The 16,933-nt window shown below is 34.7% G+C and overlaps 2 protein-coding genes across 3 annotated transcripts; both read right to left on the bottom strand.

The window, feature by feature from the left end:
- Positions 1-3,518: 3,518 nt before the first annotated feature.
- On the bottom strand, positions 3,519-5,770 carry LOC140820035 (sm-like protein LSM1B). 2 transcript variants are annotated; one of them, XM_073180333.1, is made up of 5 exons: positions 5,357-5,765; positions 4,293-4,361; positions 4,090-4,205; positions 3,945-4,007; positions 3,519-3,597 (listed from the first exon to the last, which is right to left on the bottom strand). In XM_073180333.1, exons 1-5 carry the CDS (start codon positions 5,415-5,417, stop codon positions 3,520-3,522), a joined length of 387 nt encoding a protein of 128 aa, XP_073036434.1. In that variant the 5' UTR covers positions 5,418-5,765; the 3' UTR covers position 3,519. The 2 variants fall into 2 exon arrangements, with proteins under 2 accessions (XP_073036434.1, XP_073036435.1); XM_073180334.1 differs by lacking the exon at positions 4,293-4,361 and having other exon boundaries at positions 5,357-5,770.
- A 740-nt stretch (positions 5,771-6,510) lies between these two features.
- Positions 6,511-11,139, bottom strand: LOC140819537 (uncharacterized). Its single transcript, XM_073179673.1, has 13 exons — positions 10,657-11,139; positions 10,291-10,434; positions 10,004-10,216; positions 9,847-9,936; positions 9,591-9,698; positions 8,993-9,262; positions 8,624-8,780; positions 8,441-8,518; positions 8,238-8,338; positions 7,766-7,936; positions 7,568-7,642; positions 7,261-7,368; positions 6,511-6,935 (listed from the first exon to the last, which is right to left on the bottom strand). The coding sequence occupies exons 1-13, from the start codon at positions 11,047-11,049 to the stop codon at positions 6,645-6,647; spliced, it is 2,199 nt and encodes a 732-aa protein (XP_073035774.1). The 5' UTR covers positions 11,050-11,139; the 3' UTR covers positions 6,511-6,644.
- Positions 11,140-16,933: the final 5,794 nt, after the last annotated feature.

The following is a 16,933-nucleotide window of genomic DNA, read 5'->3' on the forward strand; positions in this document are numbered from 1 at the left end:
AAACATAATAATTAGTAAAAAAAAATACCCCCATCCATAACTTAAAATAAAATACCACATTTTTAAATTGCCGAAAATCGTCACCGGGTCTTTTCCTCAATCCCGCCTCGAATAATCGCCTGAAACATAAACTCGAAAAACATTTTAACGTGCATCAACATAGACATGAATAATTTAAAATAATGAGCTTTCATAAATTATGCATGGATAAAACTCATTTAAACTAATTAAATGATTTAATAATTAAATGAATGCATGGGTTATACGTGTACTGAATTTGGGCACTACAGGTCAGCTGGGTTCTTCATCAGTTGAACTCTTCATCAGCTGGCCAGAATTTCTCTGAACGTCTTCTGTTGAACCACCTATCAGCTGGACAATCAGTTGAACAGTTATTTTGAAATGTCAGTTGAGATGATTCAGTTTGGTCGATCAGTGGTGTTTTCAGTTTACGTCTTGATAGCTTCAGTTTTGACTCTTTTAACTGATCAGTTCGAAGCCTGATCAGTTCCAATTTCATGCGCACTAAAGTAAATCATTAAAAACAAAATAGTAGGTTTTGTTAACATCAAAATCAAGATTGCGAACATGAAATGTTTCAACAATTACTTTAGGCAGTTTAGAGTTTTCAACTCTTACCTGCTGAGTCAACAAATCTCTTTCATCCACTTTCGCTTTCAGCTCATCAATCTCCTCTTTGACATTTAAGCTTTCAACTGATTTAATACTATCAGCTGTGTCAGTTGAAGGGTCATCTTGCTTTGCTTTAGCTTCCTCAAAGGAAATAGCTAGTTTGTGGTACTCATTTACTATTTCATGCAGTGTAGAGATAAGCTCTTCTATAATAAGTTTAGTTGAGCTAAAATCAAATACCTAATCACTGCAGGACTCCAGCCCAGCATCATCAGCCATGTGGCATTTCACCTCTTCTTCATCACTTGAGATGCTATAACTTTCAGTTTTTGATGCTTTGCTATCTAAGTCAGCCCACTTTGACTTGTTTTCTTCTGCTACGAAAGCTTCATGCTTCTTCTTGGATGACTTCTTTTCATCCCGGAACCTTTTTCTATTCTCGAAGGGCTTTTTACCCTTCTCAACTGATCTCCTACGATCCTTTTTGGGTTTTGGACAGTCAGCAATAAAGTGACTAGTTTTTCCATAGTTGAAACATGCATTCAGTTCCTCCGTGGGTTCACTCCTAGGATAGTTTCTTTGATAGGAGCATTGGTTCTTTCTCATGAACTTCTCAAAATTTCTTACAGACAATGACATGACATCATTGCTTAAATTTTCTGCTGACTTTTCAGTTGAAACTGATGGTTCTAGTTCGATTGCACTTAAAGCAGTTGTAACTGGTGGAACAGTTGGTTCGCCTTCTCTGGTCTGAATTTCAAACTCGTAGGCTTTTAGATATGCAAATAGATAATGTAATTCCACCTTGTTCCAATCCTTGGATTCCCTAATAGCCATGGTCTTAACATCCTATTCTTTGGGAAGACTACGCTTAACTTTCAGTCCAATATTTGAGTGCACTCTTCCAAATGCATTTAGTTTATTTACTATCCCGCTGATTCTTTCATCAAAATCATTCATAGATTCTCCAGCTTTGATTTTGTTGTTGTCAAACTTCTGAACGACAACTGATAGCTTATTTTCCTTTGTTTGCTCGTTTTTTCACATAGCTTAATCAACTTCTCTCAGATTTCTTTAGCTGGTATGCACATCTTGATCTTGCTAAATGTATTCTTGTCTGGATTCTTGTACAGGATGTCCTTGGCCACATTGTTTAAGTTAGCTTCTTCTTTTTTTTTTTCGGAGGTCCACTCATCTCGTGGCTTCTCTATTCTGTGTGGTGCTTCATCAGTCAAAGCAACATCAGTATTGGCTTTCATGATTTTCATTTGTCCATCCGTGATGACATACCACATGTCATCATCTTAAGCAGCTAAATGAGCTTACATTCTTATTTTTCAATCGTCGAATTCTTCTCTGAAGAATATGAGAATTTTATTGAAAAAAGACATGATCTTCTGTATCAATTTGAGCGTTTGAGAGTATTTAAAGCAAGATTAACCGCTCTGATATCACTTGTTAAGATGAAATCTATATTGAATACCTAAAATAAACTGAACTGATAACTGAAATGAACATGAGAATTTTTCTAAATGTTCGGATACTTTAAATGCTCCTACGTCACCCATTCTATCACAATTCACAAGGATATGATTCACTAAAAGACTTTGATATATTACAACAAATTGTAATAATCTACTTCAGTTAGCCTTACAGACTACCAAACTGAAACTATTAGTCTAACAATTCTTAAACAATTATAAAACTTAAAAATTGTAGTTTGAATGCTACTGATAAATACAATGATTGTATATCTTAAAAATTTGATCTCTAAACTTAAAATATGCTCGTGGAGTGTATCACAATTGATTGGTTTGATTGCTTCGTGTTTTGGCTTGTTCTTAGTCATCAACATTCTTCAACTGATTCGATCAGCTACATATAGTCTTCGATCTCAACGGTCATTTTGAATGCATTTAATGATGCTGCGTAGTAGCTTTATCTGACAGTAGTACGAGATATTCAAATTGTTCTGTTCTGATATAACTCTTCTGCTTTGGTACGACCTATCAGACTGTTTGCTGATATTTGAACTGATGACAAGGCCAACTGATTGAAAGTCAACTGTTCAGCTGATCAATTCAGCTGGATATTATCAGTTGCAACTGGTGTCCTATCAATCACAAAAAAACTTCAGTTGATAACTTTTTTCAGTTCATCTCAAAACAAAATCTTCAGTTGCGTAGTTACGTTTGTTTGATCAGTTAGATTATTCAGTTCTTTTAAAGATTAATTTGTCAAGCTACGACAAAATGTCTTTAAAGTTTTTGTTTAAAATTTCATACCATTAAATATATAAAAATAAAACTTTTTTTAGAATACTAAAAAATTGCTTAATACGGTCAAACATTATGTTGACCTTTTTTCCAAGCTTTTACTCGAGGTTTTTCCTTCACTCTTATTCATGCTTAATCCTCGCTTTTTTCGTAATTTTTAGAGCACTGATATTTAATGAAATAATATCATTTTGAATAGCAAATGAAAAGTTACCATAAAATGGACAAGTCTTACAGGTTCACTTCTTATACACAATGAACAATTGGAAATCAGCCAAGCAGATAGATACCAAGCTCCATTCACAATCACAAACAAAATCCCAGTCCTTCCAAAACACCAAAAAAAACCACGGAAGAGCACCCCCACCCCCACCCCCACCCCCTCCCCCCCCAAAAAAAAAAAAAAAAAACCCCACCACCATCCATCACAGATTTTATATCAATCATCGTTTAACTAAATTTTCTAAAATGCTACACACAACGTTGAATTCTGATAAAAGAGAACACAAGCAAAATGATCCTCCATTCTGACTGATACTCCCAAGCTGCGGCGAGCATCCGCGATAATATTTGCAGACGTCATGACATGGTACAGATGAAGCCTTGTAACTCAATCCATATCAAGAAAATCCATCCTTTGTTTCATCATCCCCTTAAGCTCTGAAGAATCCCTTTCTGCTTTCTTTGCCTGGTCCAACAGAGGAAAAGGACTCAGAGCCATTACAATAGCACCTCAGAAGTGCACAATTAAAGAGAAGAAAAGAAAAATGATAGGTCAGGTCAAAGCACAAATATTCCCTTTGAAACCTCAATCTCCGTCTGAACTCTGAATACCACATCTTACCCCAACACCACCAGAGAGAAAAAAAAAAGGTGATATAAAAGAGAACCATTATTCTGATTAAAACCTACTTGAAGTTCCAACCTTTTCGAAACTAAAGTGACAAGAAAGTTGCAAGCTAAAAACTTATTCCATGTCTCACAAAACAACACAGTTAAACAAGGACAAGATAAACACCATGAGTGTATGCTTACCCTCCTTATCTCTGCAGGTGAAACACAAGTCATGCGTGAAGGAAGTTCCTCTTTGTCCAGGTCCTGACAAGTCATATCCCACCTTATGTCAGTGGGGAAAACCAAAATGGTCTGAGAGTAAATTTCAGTATATCACATCACATACCAGCTCCCCAATTAACACAACATTTTCTCCCCGAATCACATACAGACCTAATGGAATGTCACAATACAGATCGCCAACAATAACACGCTCACATGCGCCTTCCAAAACCGCATTAGCTACATATACGATATTAAAATTAGTTAGAGATATGATATTGGAGTATGATGGAAAACAAAAAAGTAAGAAGAATTCAAAATCAATACCAAATTGATCAAAGGAACGAAAAATCCCTAATAGTTTCCTCCCATCTCGAAGTAATACAAGAAGTTTCTCTGGAAAGAGGCAAGCATTTCAATTCAGGAGGTAAGAATCAGTTTGCAAGAGTGTTTAAACAGAACATATCCCATAATGAAGTAAAGAACTATAAACTGAAGAGCTCTGAAACTGCTAAGTTTCAAGATTAATAAGCACAACATCTCAATATATCCCTTGAGGTTATGCATATATAATCTTGCTGACCAGCAATTCAAATAATGTCTAAATTTAAAGAGTAAAAAAAAATCCAACCTCTATTGTAACAAGTATCTTTGAATTCTATGATATCTAACAACGATTAAATTTTAATGCATAGTCTCATCATTTCCCAACAAAATACATTATTTACATTCGGTAAGAACTGAGAACCCAATAGTATTTACGTAATTTTCATTTTTCCAACCACTAACTAGCTTTATTTCCTTTGGCATTCATCAAAGCAACAACCTATTCATCGTATCATAGAAAAATAGCAGCCCCGCACTATAAGCTACAGAGACACAATTACATGTTGGCGCCCTCAATCTAGAAACTAAGATTCTCCAGATAAGGTTGGAAGCCTCTAACTTTATTTTCTCCAGAAAAATTATGCTCATAGCAGATTACAACTATCGAAAACCAAAACACGAAGCAATACTAAAAAATTCAGGACAACAAATGCCAACAATAGAACCATGCATAAAGTATATATCTGGAAAAAAAATGCAAGAATCAACAAAACATTCAATAAAATAAAACGAAAAAAATCCAATTCTCAACCACAATTATATCTCAAATACCAATCAAGAACGCAACCTTATCAAACCAGGTAAAAACAAAACAAAAGTTTAATACATAACTCGAAAATACAAAACTACTACATGAACTCACGACACTAAAATCAAAGAAGAATGCAAGAATCAAAGCCCATAACAAAAGGAAAAACAAAAAGGGAAAAAACCCAAAAGGCACATATTTACCACTTCCAATTCCTGTCATAAAAAGTTAACTAATACTCGGAAGAAAAGCTTACTGTCAAGATAGCTGGCAAGAGATGTGGAGAGGTAAATATCTTCCGGGCCTGCCCAAGACATCGATGTGGTGCAAAACAAGATTTCAAATTTTTCGGTATTCTCCAAAAATGAACCGAAAAATCAAACAAGTTCAATGAAACAAATTGCATTGGCAGCTCAGATTTGCCTTCTTCAATTGCCCTCCACCCCAGAAGAGGAAACAAAATACCGAAAAAGCGTCAACTTTGTAAACCTGCAACAACCCTACTACAAGAATGTGAGGAAAACGGGAGAGGTTTGATTGACTTTTGGTTGAAGAAATCAGATCTGAGAAAACCTAAAATCTATAAGAATATCTAGCATGTACCAAGCCAGAATATGAAGGGCTTATACCCAAAAGTAGAGATGCGTCTGTAGTCATCCATGATAATGGGAATTTATGATAAAATGGTTGCTTAATCATACGCTGCCCTGCCCTTTGTTGTGAATATATTTAGTTTTTTTTTTTAAAAAAAAATAATAATATCAACAAAATAATATATTATAAAAAAATACTTTTATTGTTGGTGTACATTAATAAAATTTGGGTAAATCAAAATTTTGTACACCGAAATCTTTTTAAGTATTTTATAAAAACAAAAATTGACCAGAATTTCTCATATCTATGTTAGAAAAACTTGTGTGAAACGATCTTACAATCGTATTTTGTGAAACAGATCTCTTATTTGAGTCATTCATTAAAAAAATATTATTTTTTATGCTAAGAGTATTACTTTTTATTGCGAATATCGATAGGGTTGACTCACCTCACAAATTCATGAGATCATCTCACTAGAGATTTTCGCGTGTTAAAATTTAGGATAATATTAAATTTCAAAATCAAGATAGAAATATTTTAATTTTTGTATTTTACTCATATATCATAAAAAAATTATGAATTTTTTTGAAAACATGGTACAAAAGAATTTATTATTTTCTTTTAAATAAATCAAAATTTTACAAGGAAAACAGTTGTATATCTCGTACTATAAAACATAATTTTGTTTGACGTACAAAATACAATACATGAAATTTTTATTTTTAATCATTTAGCATACACGTTTTACTTCTCGGGAGAACTGGAAAAATTTATGGGAAGTCATAAAAAAAAAAAAAAAAAAAAAAAAACCTCCAATTATTTCCAAGCATTCATCCGTAATTTACAAAATAAAACATTACATTCAATTTAGTATAGGCCAGTTTTGACCTAAATCCAAGAACAAAAAATAAAGGAAAGACGCATTAAATTTACTAAACATTCATACTCCACTACTCACCAAGGCAGATATCAAAACAAACTTCAATGAATCCGCAGCATGCAAGAATGGTGCACAGCTGAGTGAGAGCGATGGCACACTGGTCGTAAAGTCGATTACTGCATTGAATGAAACACATGCAGCAGCAGCAATGGAGCATCCGTCCGCAGCAATCTGAAGCTCCCTTAAATATCATTTCTCGAGTTTCGTATAACTTGGGTTCAGCACTTTCAGGAGGCAGGTTCTCAGCTGTGGCCTCCAGATCACCGAAGCCAATGCCAAGGCTCCGCAAAAGTGTAATCTTCTGCAAAGTCACAGTTTGAAGGATAATATGAACATTTATCCCTTTCACTTCTTGTACTTCAAAGGAGTTGCTTTAGAACGAAATTAGCATATACTGATATGAGGCAGACAAGCGCAGAGGAAACGAAGCTAGCTGATTGTACAGACAAATGTAATTGATAAAAATAAATATAAATACTAAATAAGTGTATGAAGTGGTAGTGGTAAATAGGTAGCGTGCTAGTTAGAACAAAGGATATAAATATACAGTACTTTATTATCTATGATCAGTTCGAGGAATGTCTGGAGACCCAATCTCCAACTAGCATCAGCTTCTACATATATACCTTTTGTATTGTGTCTGACTTGGCAGATATCTTGTCACTGTAAGTCTCAATCAGAGCGATTCTCGTATACTCGGAAGGAACCCTGCTATGCAAGCTCAGTTTCGTCACCTACAAGTACAGTGTAATTCCAGTAAAAAAAAAAAATCATTTAATTGGGAGAGATCGAGTGTTAATCAAGATTTGCAGCCGACAATAACAACCATTTAAAGAGCTTTCAGCTAAGGGTTATTTTAAGCTCATGAGTACAAATAAAATTAGAACTCGATTCAGATTAGTTATATTTTAGATTGAGAACATGAGAGCAAACCTTTTCCTCTAGAGGTTTGCTTCCTGTAAACCACGCATGAGATGTAAGGGCGTCAATTTGTCTCCTCGCAAATACCTGTTAGAAGTACATAGTCAAATGAAAATGGAATTAAAGTTCTATATATATATATGTTATCAAAATTTTTCAATTTCATGAGTTTTACGAAGGTGACTTATTGTCAATAAATTGAAGACATACACTGTCAAGAGGTATATCTTTTGCCTGTTGAACTTTCGTTTGTATTACGAAACTGCTCAAATCGGCCAAGGTCCCGCCAACTTCAACAAAGTCAGGAAAGTTCCCACAATATCTTCCTGATACAAACAATGGACATCCAGATGACAGGTCTGGAAAATGAAATGGATGAAACTGCAATGAGAAAAGCAGTTAGATGTCAGGGTTTTGTAAAGTACGTTGGATAGACGTGTTATATAATCAAATTCTGATTAATCAAGTGCATAAAGCAATTATTCGAGATAATAAGATTAGAGTGCATAGTAAGTGTGGAAGCAATTTATATATTGAAAATAGGGACATGATAGATTGATAGTATGCAATTTTGTTCTCTGCGATTTCAATTATGATATTCCGGTTTATGAAACAGGAACAAACAAATGTTTGTTTACTCCCGATGATGATCGTATGGTAACACTGTTATAATTAATCACACCTCAAGTGAATCGAGATCCTTCGAAGCATCAATGCTTATATCTGCAAGTATGACTTTTGACGCATTGCTTATTAGTCTTTCCAACAGCACGTTCACAGAATCTGGATAAAGTGAAATATCAGAATATCCTTTAAAGAACTAGGATATGGTATGAAGAAACGAAGCTTGTACACAAGGCAATGCAATGGAACGTTGAAACCAACCTACATCAAAGGCAGCATCATAATAACCCCTTCCAATTTGTGCAAGCATTTTCAAGAAATAATGGTTGCAATATGAACCTGAATGCACAATGCTGACTCGATGTCAATAGTAATACAGTAAACAGTCAGAATAAGATCAAGTGCAAAGAAGACAAACAAACAAAGGGATGACTAACAAGTCACCTATGCCAAATGTCCAAATTCGTGGACTTGTCAAGCCTCCCTCCAAAAGGTGGGATTTCATGGTTTCACAAATATCTTTTTCGTCTTCAACCGATCCATCAGTGATGAGGAAAATGATGGGAAGAACACCACTGGTTTTGGAGAACATATTGATTGCCTAACATGAGAAAAGAGAACAGAAATTAGTAGAGGTAAAACATAATTCATCATCCGATTTGTGCGTTCCGACATGATTTTGCTTTTAATTAAACTTAATACATTAAAGATATTACCCAAATTGGCTGGCATGCAGAAGGTCAAGATACGGGCAAATCAAAAATAAAATCAGAACGTCATGGATCACTGAATTATTTAATTTATTAAAAAAACCTGGTTCAGAGGAGTCGAGATGTTTGTGCTTCCCTCTGCAATAAAATTCACCCCAATCCAATCAGAAGCTTTTTCAATCACTTCCTTAGTTGCCGATACCATGGATGTGGAAAATGATGAAGAATTTCCATTAAAAGCTACAATGTTGAAAGTATCTACAGGGTTAAGTTTTGATAGAGCAGCGAAGAGTGCTGTTTTAACATTCTCGAGTGGACTTCCCCGCATGCTAGCACTTATATCAACTACAAATACAAGTTCTTTTCTGAAAACCTGTAAAAGTTGGCAACTGATGAGATTAGGGAATCATGAAACTTTCCTATCTAATTATGAAATAACCGAAGCAGAGCCGCAATATAGAAAATAAAAGGAAACATGACTTGAAATTTTTATAAAACTTATTTAACTTCCATTTCAGGATTGAACTTGACGATTAATAACTTCTGGTCTAAAGTCTTTAATTCTAGCAAAATGCAACGGTAGAATGTAATTTATCATTTTCGTTAGTTGAAAGATATTCGATTTACGCATACAAGGGGAAATTTTGCACTAGTAATAAGAGAAAAAAAAAATTATCCGCCTGAGCGGACTCCTTACCAACCTTCATTGCCCCTGGGTATAGATAAAAGCAAAACATCTCTCTCTGATCATAATCATGAAGAGATGGAGACTGCAACAGAACACCAGATACTATATCACTTGAAGAAACCTGAAAAGTAGATGAAAAAGCTAGTAAATCGGATGCTTGGCTAAGCTCTTACTTTAGACACGAAGAACCATCCGGGAAACGTTTTGTGTGCAAACATAACGAAATAGAGTATACAAAAAAAATTCAAAGCCTGTGGCTCGTATCTTACAAGGTATGAAAAACTGAAGTCATTCCTCGACCACGTTGAAACTTCCCTCTCACACGAAAATCCTATGTTCCTGGTTTCGTGTGTTATTCTCTGTGAGAGGTGAAGAAATTAGAATTTCGTCCCCGGAATATAAAGTGACCTGACTAATATGATGTACCTTCAGAGGATGTGTAGAACATTCACACGAGACTTCAGTTCCCACGCCGGAATTTACATTCACTAAAATACTTTCCTTTTTAGGTAGTTTCTTCATCACAGGGACAACATAGGAAGGAAAAGTGAACGGCACAGTAAGGGTAAATTTCCCATCTTGATACAACAACTTCTGGGACCAACTGACTCTCACGGATAGCTCGGTTCCGCCCTCCACCTAGGAAGAAAAATTCAGTGACACTTGCAAATTGGGAAAAATAATTCGAAATGTTTAGAGAAACTGGCAATCACCTGGGGTATTTCCAGTGTGTATATCCGGCCTTTTATCAGGACTCCATCTTTATAGTCTGCTACCTTTTCTAACTCTATAGTACTAACCAATTCGGTACAGTATGACTTAAGAGGAGTTTCAACCTCTACACCTAGAACTGAACCCTGATAGCCAATTAATGCTTAATAAAAAGTGCAGTTATAAAAAATTAGATCAAGTAGCTTCGTCTAAAGAAATCACTGGACTTCAATATCAATGGAAAGCCAACCGATAAAATTCAGCACTGATGATGAAAATCATGGTTCATATTCAATATGTCGACGAAAATGGAGCTGCGGAAGAACACCACACACACGAAGTCAAGAAAATATGCGCACCAGTATTACCTGCTCACCCATCGGTACGGCAACGCGACAGTTACATCTCGTACTCGCGCTGACACAATGCACGAGCCACGAGCCGCTAATTGTAACGAAGGCCATATCCAAGTGGCAATCAACCTTCATCGACATCCCATGCATGTGCAACGGAATCAAGGCCGGCGGCTCGCACCTGCCGTGAACGTAGGGTTGGTAGCTGGGAACATTCGGATTGTCAACAACTGAAGGGTCATAAATCACCGCGTACAGCATGACCGCCTTCGGAAGGTAAGTCTCCGGCTCCGCCATCATCGACAGCGTGTGTGGCGGCGCTGAAACGGTTGATACGTCGTTTCCGTAGTAGATTCTTTTGGACAGCTTGAGGCCGAGTTCGGTCGCCTTGGACAATTCGTCAGTCATTGTTTCGTTTGAGCAGATGAAGCTAGGAATGAATAGCTTTGGAAGACGAATGCAATGAATCAAGCAGAGTATCCTGTAGCTATATTAATATTAATTTTAGCCAGAAAAAACAAAAATAGAGTGAGATGATTTTACACACGAAAAATATCGTCTAAAAAACAAATATGTTCTCACAAAAAATAGAGGAAGCAGAATCCCAATCCAAATGATATATATATATATATATATATATATATATATATATATATATATATATATATATATATATATATATATATATATATATATATACTTTACATGTCAATTTTCATTTGTGATTTTATTAATTACTTGTTTTAAATGTGTTAGCTTATCTTTTTATATATGTTTTAAAAATGTGTGATTATTAGTATTTGGTTTTTTTTATGTATGTCATCATTACAATATGTTACTTTTTTATTTAGTGGTTTATAATTGTTTTTATTTATCTTTTCATTAATTAAATTAAAATTTAAAAATAACTCAATTTTTAAGTGAATTTTCTTTAGTGTCTTAATAATTGTTTTTTTCGTGTCCTCATTAATTAGTTTGTACACTTTTATTTGGTTTTTATCACACATTATATTAATTTCCTTTGATTATTTTTAAATAAGACTAGAACTTATGTGTTAAAAAAATTATTTGCAACCAACATTTTTTTACTTTACATTTATAAATTACTTGAATAAAATATGAAAAAGACCATTGTTATATGCATTTTTTTAGTTTCCAATTTTTTTTTATTTTTAATTCATTTGTTTGTGACGATGGCCAGAACTTATTCATTTAAAAAAAAAATTGGTTTTTGCAACCAACAATTTTTGGATATAAATTTATAAATTACTTGAATAACACATGGTAAAAGATCATTTTGATATTTATCTTTTTAGAGTTTATAATTTTATAATATCTTTGTTTTTTAGTCGCGGCTATTAACAAAAAATTATGTGTTTAAATAAAAATTATATGACTTTTACTTTTATAAATTACTTGAATAAAATATTATAAAAATCATCATGATATATTTTTTTAGAGTTTATAATTTTCTACTCTCTTTATTTTACTTGTGGCCATTAGCCAGAAATTATATATTTACATAAAAGTTGTATGCTTTTTTTTAGAGATAATGTTTTAATTTCATTATTCTACTTGTGGTCATTAGATAGAAATTATATATTTAAATAAAAATTATATGTCATTTTCTATATGGTTTTTTATTTTCTAATCTCTTTATACTACTTGTGGCAATTAGCTAGAAATCATATGTCTAAATTAAGAGTATGTATCTTGTGAGACTGTTTTACAGATATTTATTCGTGATACGGGTCAACCATGTTCATATTTACAATAAAAAATAATATTTTTATGAGTGACCCAAATAATAGATTTGTCTTATAAAATTGACATGTGAGAATGTCTCATACGAGTTTTGGTGTTAAATTATATCTTTAAAAAAAGTATTAACTATATTACGTAGATTTGTTTCGATTTTTAATTCGTTTTTTTTTTCCTTTTTAAATGTTTATAGTTTTATGTTTATAAATTACTTTAATAAAATATGATCAAAAAATTATTATGATATACTTTCTAAAAAAAGTTTCTATTTTTAAATATCTTTACTTCTGACTGTTGAGTAAAACTTATGTGTTAAAATAAAAAAATTTTGCGACCAACAATTTGTTGTGGTTTACATTTATAAGTACATGAATAAAAAAAAGTGAAAGATCATTGCGATTAGAGCAGTCAATTTGGATTGAGTCCATTAGGTTGGCTCATTTCGCCAAACAATTAAAGTGAGTTGAGTTGAAATTTCGTTACATCATTTAAAAGTTGGCCTAAATGAGCTTGCACGGGTCTGGTAGGGAATTTTTTTTATGCATTATGGATTTATGGATTTTTAGTGAAATTTGTGAATTTTTTCATTCAAATATTTTGTCTAAAATGTACAAGTCTTGACTGATAGTTTAGTTCGCTACACAGCTTCAGTTAGCTTTAATCAGTTCAGTTGCCTTCGATTGTTTAGCACATTAATTATCAGTTGGGCAACTTCAGTTCGAGTCATTTTAGTTATGATACGTTCAGTTACGTTGCGTTCAGTTGAGTTGATCAGCTCGGTAATCTTAAAATGCTTAATTTGTCAAACTCCGAAATTCTGATTCCAACAATTTCCTCCTTTTTGGTGTTTGACAAAACTTGGAATTCAAGAACAGATAAGAATTGAACCTTGTAGATAAAATAATCTTTTATTTGCAAATAATATTTCACTGTACAGATCCGTACAAAGAATGAAAGAATAAAAATAAAATAATGAACGAATGTCTTCTGCCAAATCAAAGAATAAACGAATAGAGACCGTCTTCTAACTGTTCTTTATTTCTTAGCTCTTTTGTTAGCCGGCACTTAATCAGTTGGTTGACTTGTTATCTTCTTGGATTTCTGCTGTTGCTCTTCTTCCCCATTTTTGTCAACACAACCAACTTGATTAGATAAATTATGGACTTCTAAAATGACTTGGGATATAACATTTAGCATTTTCTTGCATCAAATTCATTCTCTTTGTCATGCATGTTTGTATGAAATCAATTCGATTGATAAGCATGTCTTGAGTTTGGAAAAGAGCTGGGATTGTCAACTATGTCCTTCTTCAACTGATCTACTAGGAGAAATAATGAATTAATATCTTTAGTAGCATGCTGGAGGCTCTTCATAGTACTCTCTTTCGTAGAATCAATCTTCAATGTATGTAGCAGCTGGGTTGACTTCATATAAAAAATAATTGAAATTAGAGTGTGCAAACCGGACTGGATTTATTCAAGCATAATATCAGCAGCCATGGGTATCTCAGGAGACAGGGCTTCAGGAATATGGATCTTCATCCTTGTCTTCTGTATTGAAAATAACCATGTCCAATTGTTGTGCTTCAGTCTCAGTTTGAGCTAGTTCAGCAATAGTTCTTCAACTGGTTCCTGATGCTTTTCTTGAGAAGAGGTAGAAGGCTAATCAGCAGAGGAGCTGGTTGGCTCTTCAGTTAGCACTTGCATATCTTCTATTTGGATTGAGTGCAACTGAGCCATTTCATCTTGATTTTGTTGTTCAGTCGTGGCAGCCGACTGAACTGGTTCTTCAGTTTCTTGTAATACAGCCTCTGAGGCTGGTTGCTCTGTTGTGCTTTGGTCTTCAGCTGATTGATCAGTTATAAGATTCAGCTGGATGTTAGTGGCAACTGATTGTATTAATTTATCGACATTTTCTAGTGACAACTCAGTATCTGTATACAACTGAAGACTGACTGGAGAAGATTTTGGAGGAGCAGGAGGAGATGATGGTTGAGCATCCTGAGAAGTAGGAACAGTCACATGCTCAGCAGTTTGTCCAGTAACTGATTCCTTGGATGTCTCTGTTTGAGCTCCAGAAGTCTGAGCTTGCCCCATTAATGTTGGGCTTTGAGAATCAACTGGTATGTACAGTTGTTGATTCATTTCCCAAACTTTGATCTTCATTTACATCGATAATAGATCAGAATCCAACTGCTGAAAAACTGCTCTGTCATTGTAGGCAGTTGGACTGATCAGATCATAATTCAGTATGAGCTGAGCTGCTACTTCAGCTAGATTTTCACGCACATCAGATCAAAAAAATAAGTTCTCCTATCCAGTGCTTGAGCTATTGTGATATATTTAACTGTCCTCAGGCTGATTGTCTCCAAGGTGATGAACTTGCTTAAAACTATTGTATTCTTCAAAGGCCTGGCAAACACTTCAGTCCTGAATCTGACCCATTCATCATATGTTTCCGACTTTGATTTAGAGAACTCATTTATTTCATTCCATATCAGGTCGATGTGACTTTGAATCGGGTTGGTAGGTCTAGACTCTTCAATCAACTTTCCCTTACCTTTTGGATCAATTAGGGCGTGAGAAATGCTCAGCCTTGAGGTGGTGGCATCCAACTTATCTTGAATCACCACACCATTGGATCGAGCAACTGGTAGAACAGTTGGTCTGTTGACAATGATGGTGGGTGCGCGAAGTCCAGTCAATTTCAGTTTGTCACCAGATTCGGTGACAATCTTCTTTGAAAGACCAGTTGGGTTCTCTTGTTGAGGTTCTTCAGCTAAGGATGCAACTGGAATTGCTCTAATTTTTATAGCAACGAGCGGCGGTTCAGCTCCAGTTGGCAAAAGGCGATCAGCTGGAATAGCTTCAACTCCAGCTGGCTTGGTCTTCTGGGACCTCGGCTTCTTCACAATTTTCGGAGAAGGATCCTCTCTGATTTAGTTTCATTGACAATCAATTTCCGTTTGATTGTCTTTGTCTTTTCCAAGTCCTTAGTTTTTTCCTTCTTGACTGATTTGGGAGCTGCCAGCGTCCCAATCTCTTATTTAATCTATACAAACTGCTCAGGAGATATGTCTAGTTTGGTCTTGGGTTGCTGAAATTTTTTGGCATTGAAGACCTTGTATTTATATAACTTCTCAGCTGAGTCATCCACTAAGACAGACTTCTTTAGCATGTAGGTGAGTGACACAACAAAACCGTTGGACTGTTTGAAAGACTAAACCATATTTTTCAGTATGGTGAAGATGATGGTAGACCAGTTCAGCCTCCTGCCAGTCATGATTGCTGTCATGACCTGAAACTTCTCAAGAGTGAGGGCAACAAATGAGCCTGTCTTGGCAAGAACACCCTTGGCAACGATGTCAGCCAATAACTATATCTCTGGCTTCAGTTCTTTCTTGGGATCAGATACCTTGATTTTTTCCCATCAGCAGATAGCAGCATCTGCATTTCTTCAATATCGGCAGTCTTTATCTCCGAGAAGTGAGATAAACCGTCGGAAGGTAGTTGAAAGAGGGTGCTGAAGAAGTCTTCATTCATAGTAAGCATGTGGTTGTTGATGGTTGATATGGTTTTTCCATCGACGGAGATAGTGTTGGAATAGATTTCTTGAAGTTCCTTGGGGTAAATCACTTGGTTTGTCAGCCTAAGAAATTTTTTCAGACCAGTAACTTCGAGTTTTAGAAATACACTCTGAATTGCTTCATCTGTCAAAGATAGAACAGATTCGAAGTCGATAATCTTAGCGTTGAGAATGAAAGTTGATGTTTGCCTTGCCTTTGCTTGAGTTGAATTTTTGCAAATAAAAATCTTCGGAAAATTTGTGTGCTCTAAGTGAATAAAAGCTTTGATAAAATGAAATGACATGAAGAATCAATGAATGAGGGCGACACAATTACTTATGTTGGTGATTGTTCAAATTTTTGGACACGTGTCAGTCCAAGATTAATTTGAATAAAGAAAACGTGTGAATGTGTTGTGTAACTATAAATAAGTCGATTGGACTACGTGGGGCAATGTTGTCAATCACTATACAATGAATGATAATTAATGCGTAATTTTGACAGTCACAACATTTAATGTTGAATTTTATCGATAATCAGTTAACATACATTTAACATTAGTTAGGTCAATAACTGAGTGATCAGTAGAAACTGATTCAGTTCAGTTTAAGACCAACTGATAATTGTCGTATCCGTTAACCAATTAAAAATCAACATTCTCCCTAAATAAATGCAATAGAGTAAGATAATCTCATCCTCGAAAATCTAAATATAGACGGTTGACTGAAGTTTCTTCATATTCTTGAGTTCGTTTCTTCAGTTGGTTTGACTCTGTCTATAAATAAGATCAAAGTCATTAGATACAAAATAATTCAGCAGACAATATTAATCAAGAGTTGATGGACAAAGCAAGCAGTTCTAATCAGCCCAATCTTGTAGAGAGGCTGTCATTCGAATAAGATTGGAAGAAAGATATCGAAGACTTTGTCTTCGCGAAAACCATGTCCACCTGGACGAAGATTCATG

Source organism: Primulina eburnea, chromosome 18 (genome assembly GCF_022965805.1).
Source record: "Primulina eburnea isolate SZY01 chromosome 18, ASM2296580v1, whole genome shotgun sequence".
NCBI lineage: Eukaryota > Viridiplantae > Streptophyta > Magnoliopsida > Lamiales > Gesneriaceae > Primulina > Primulina eburnea.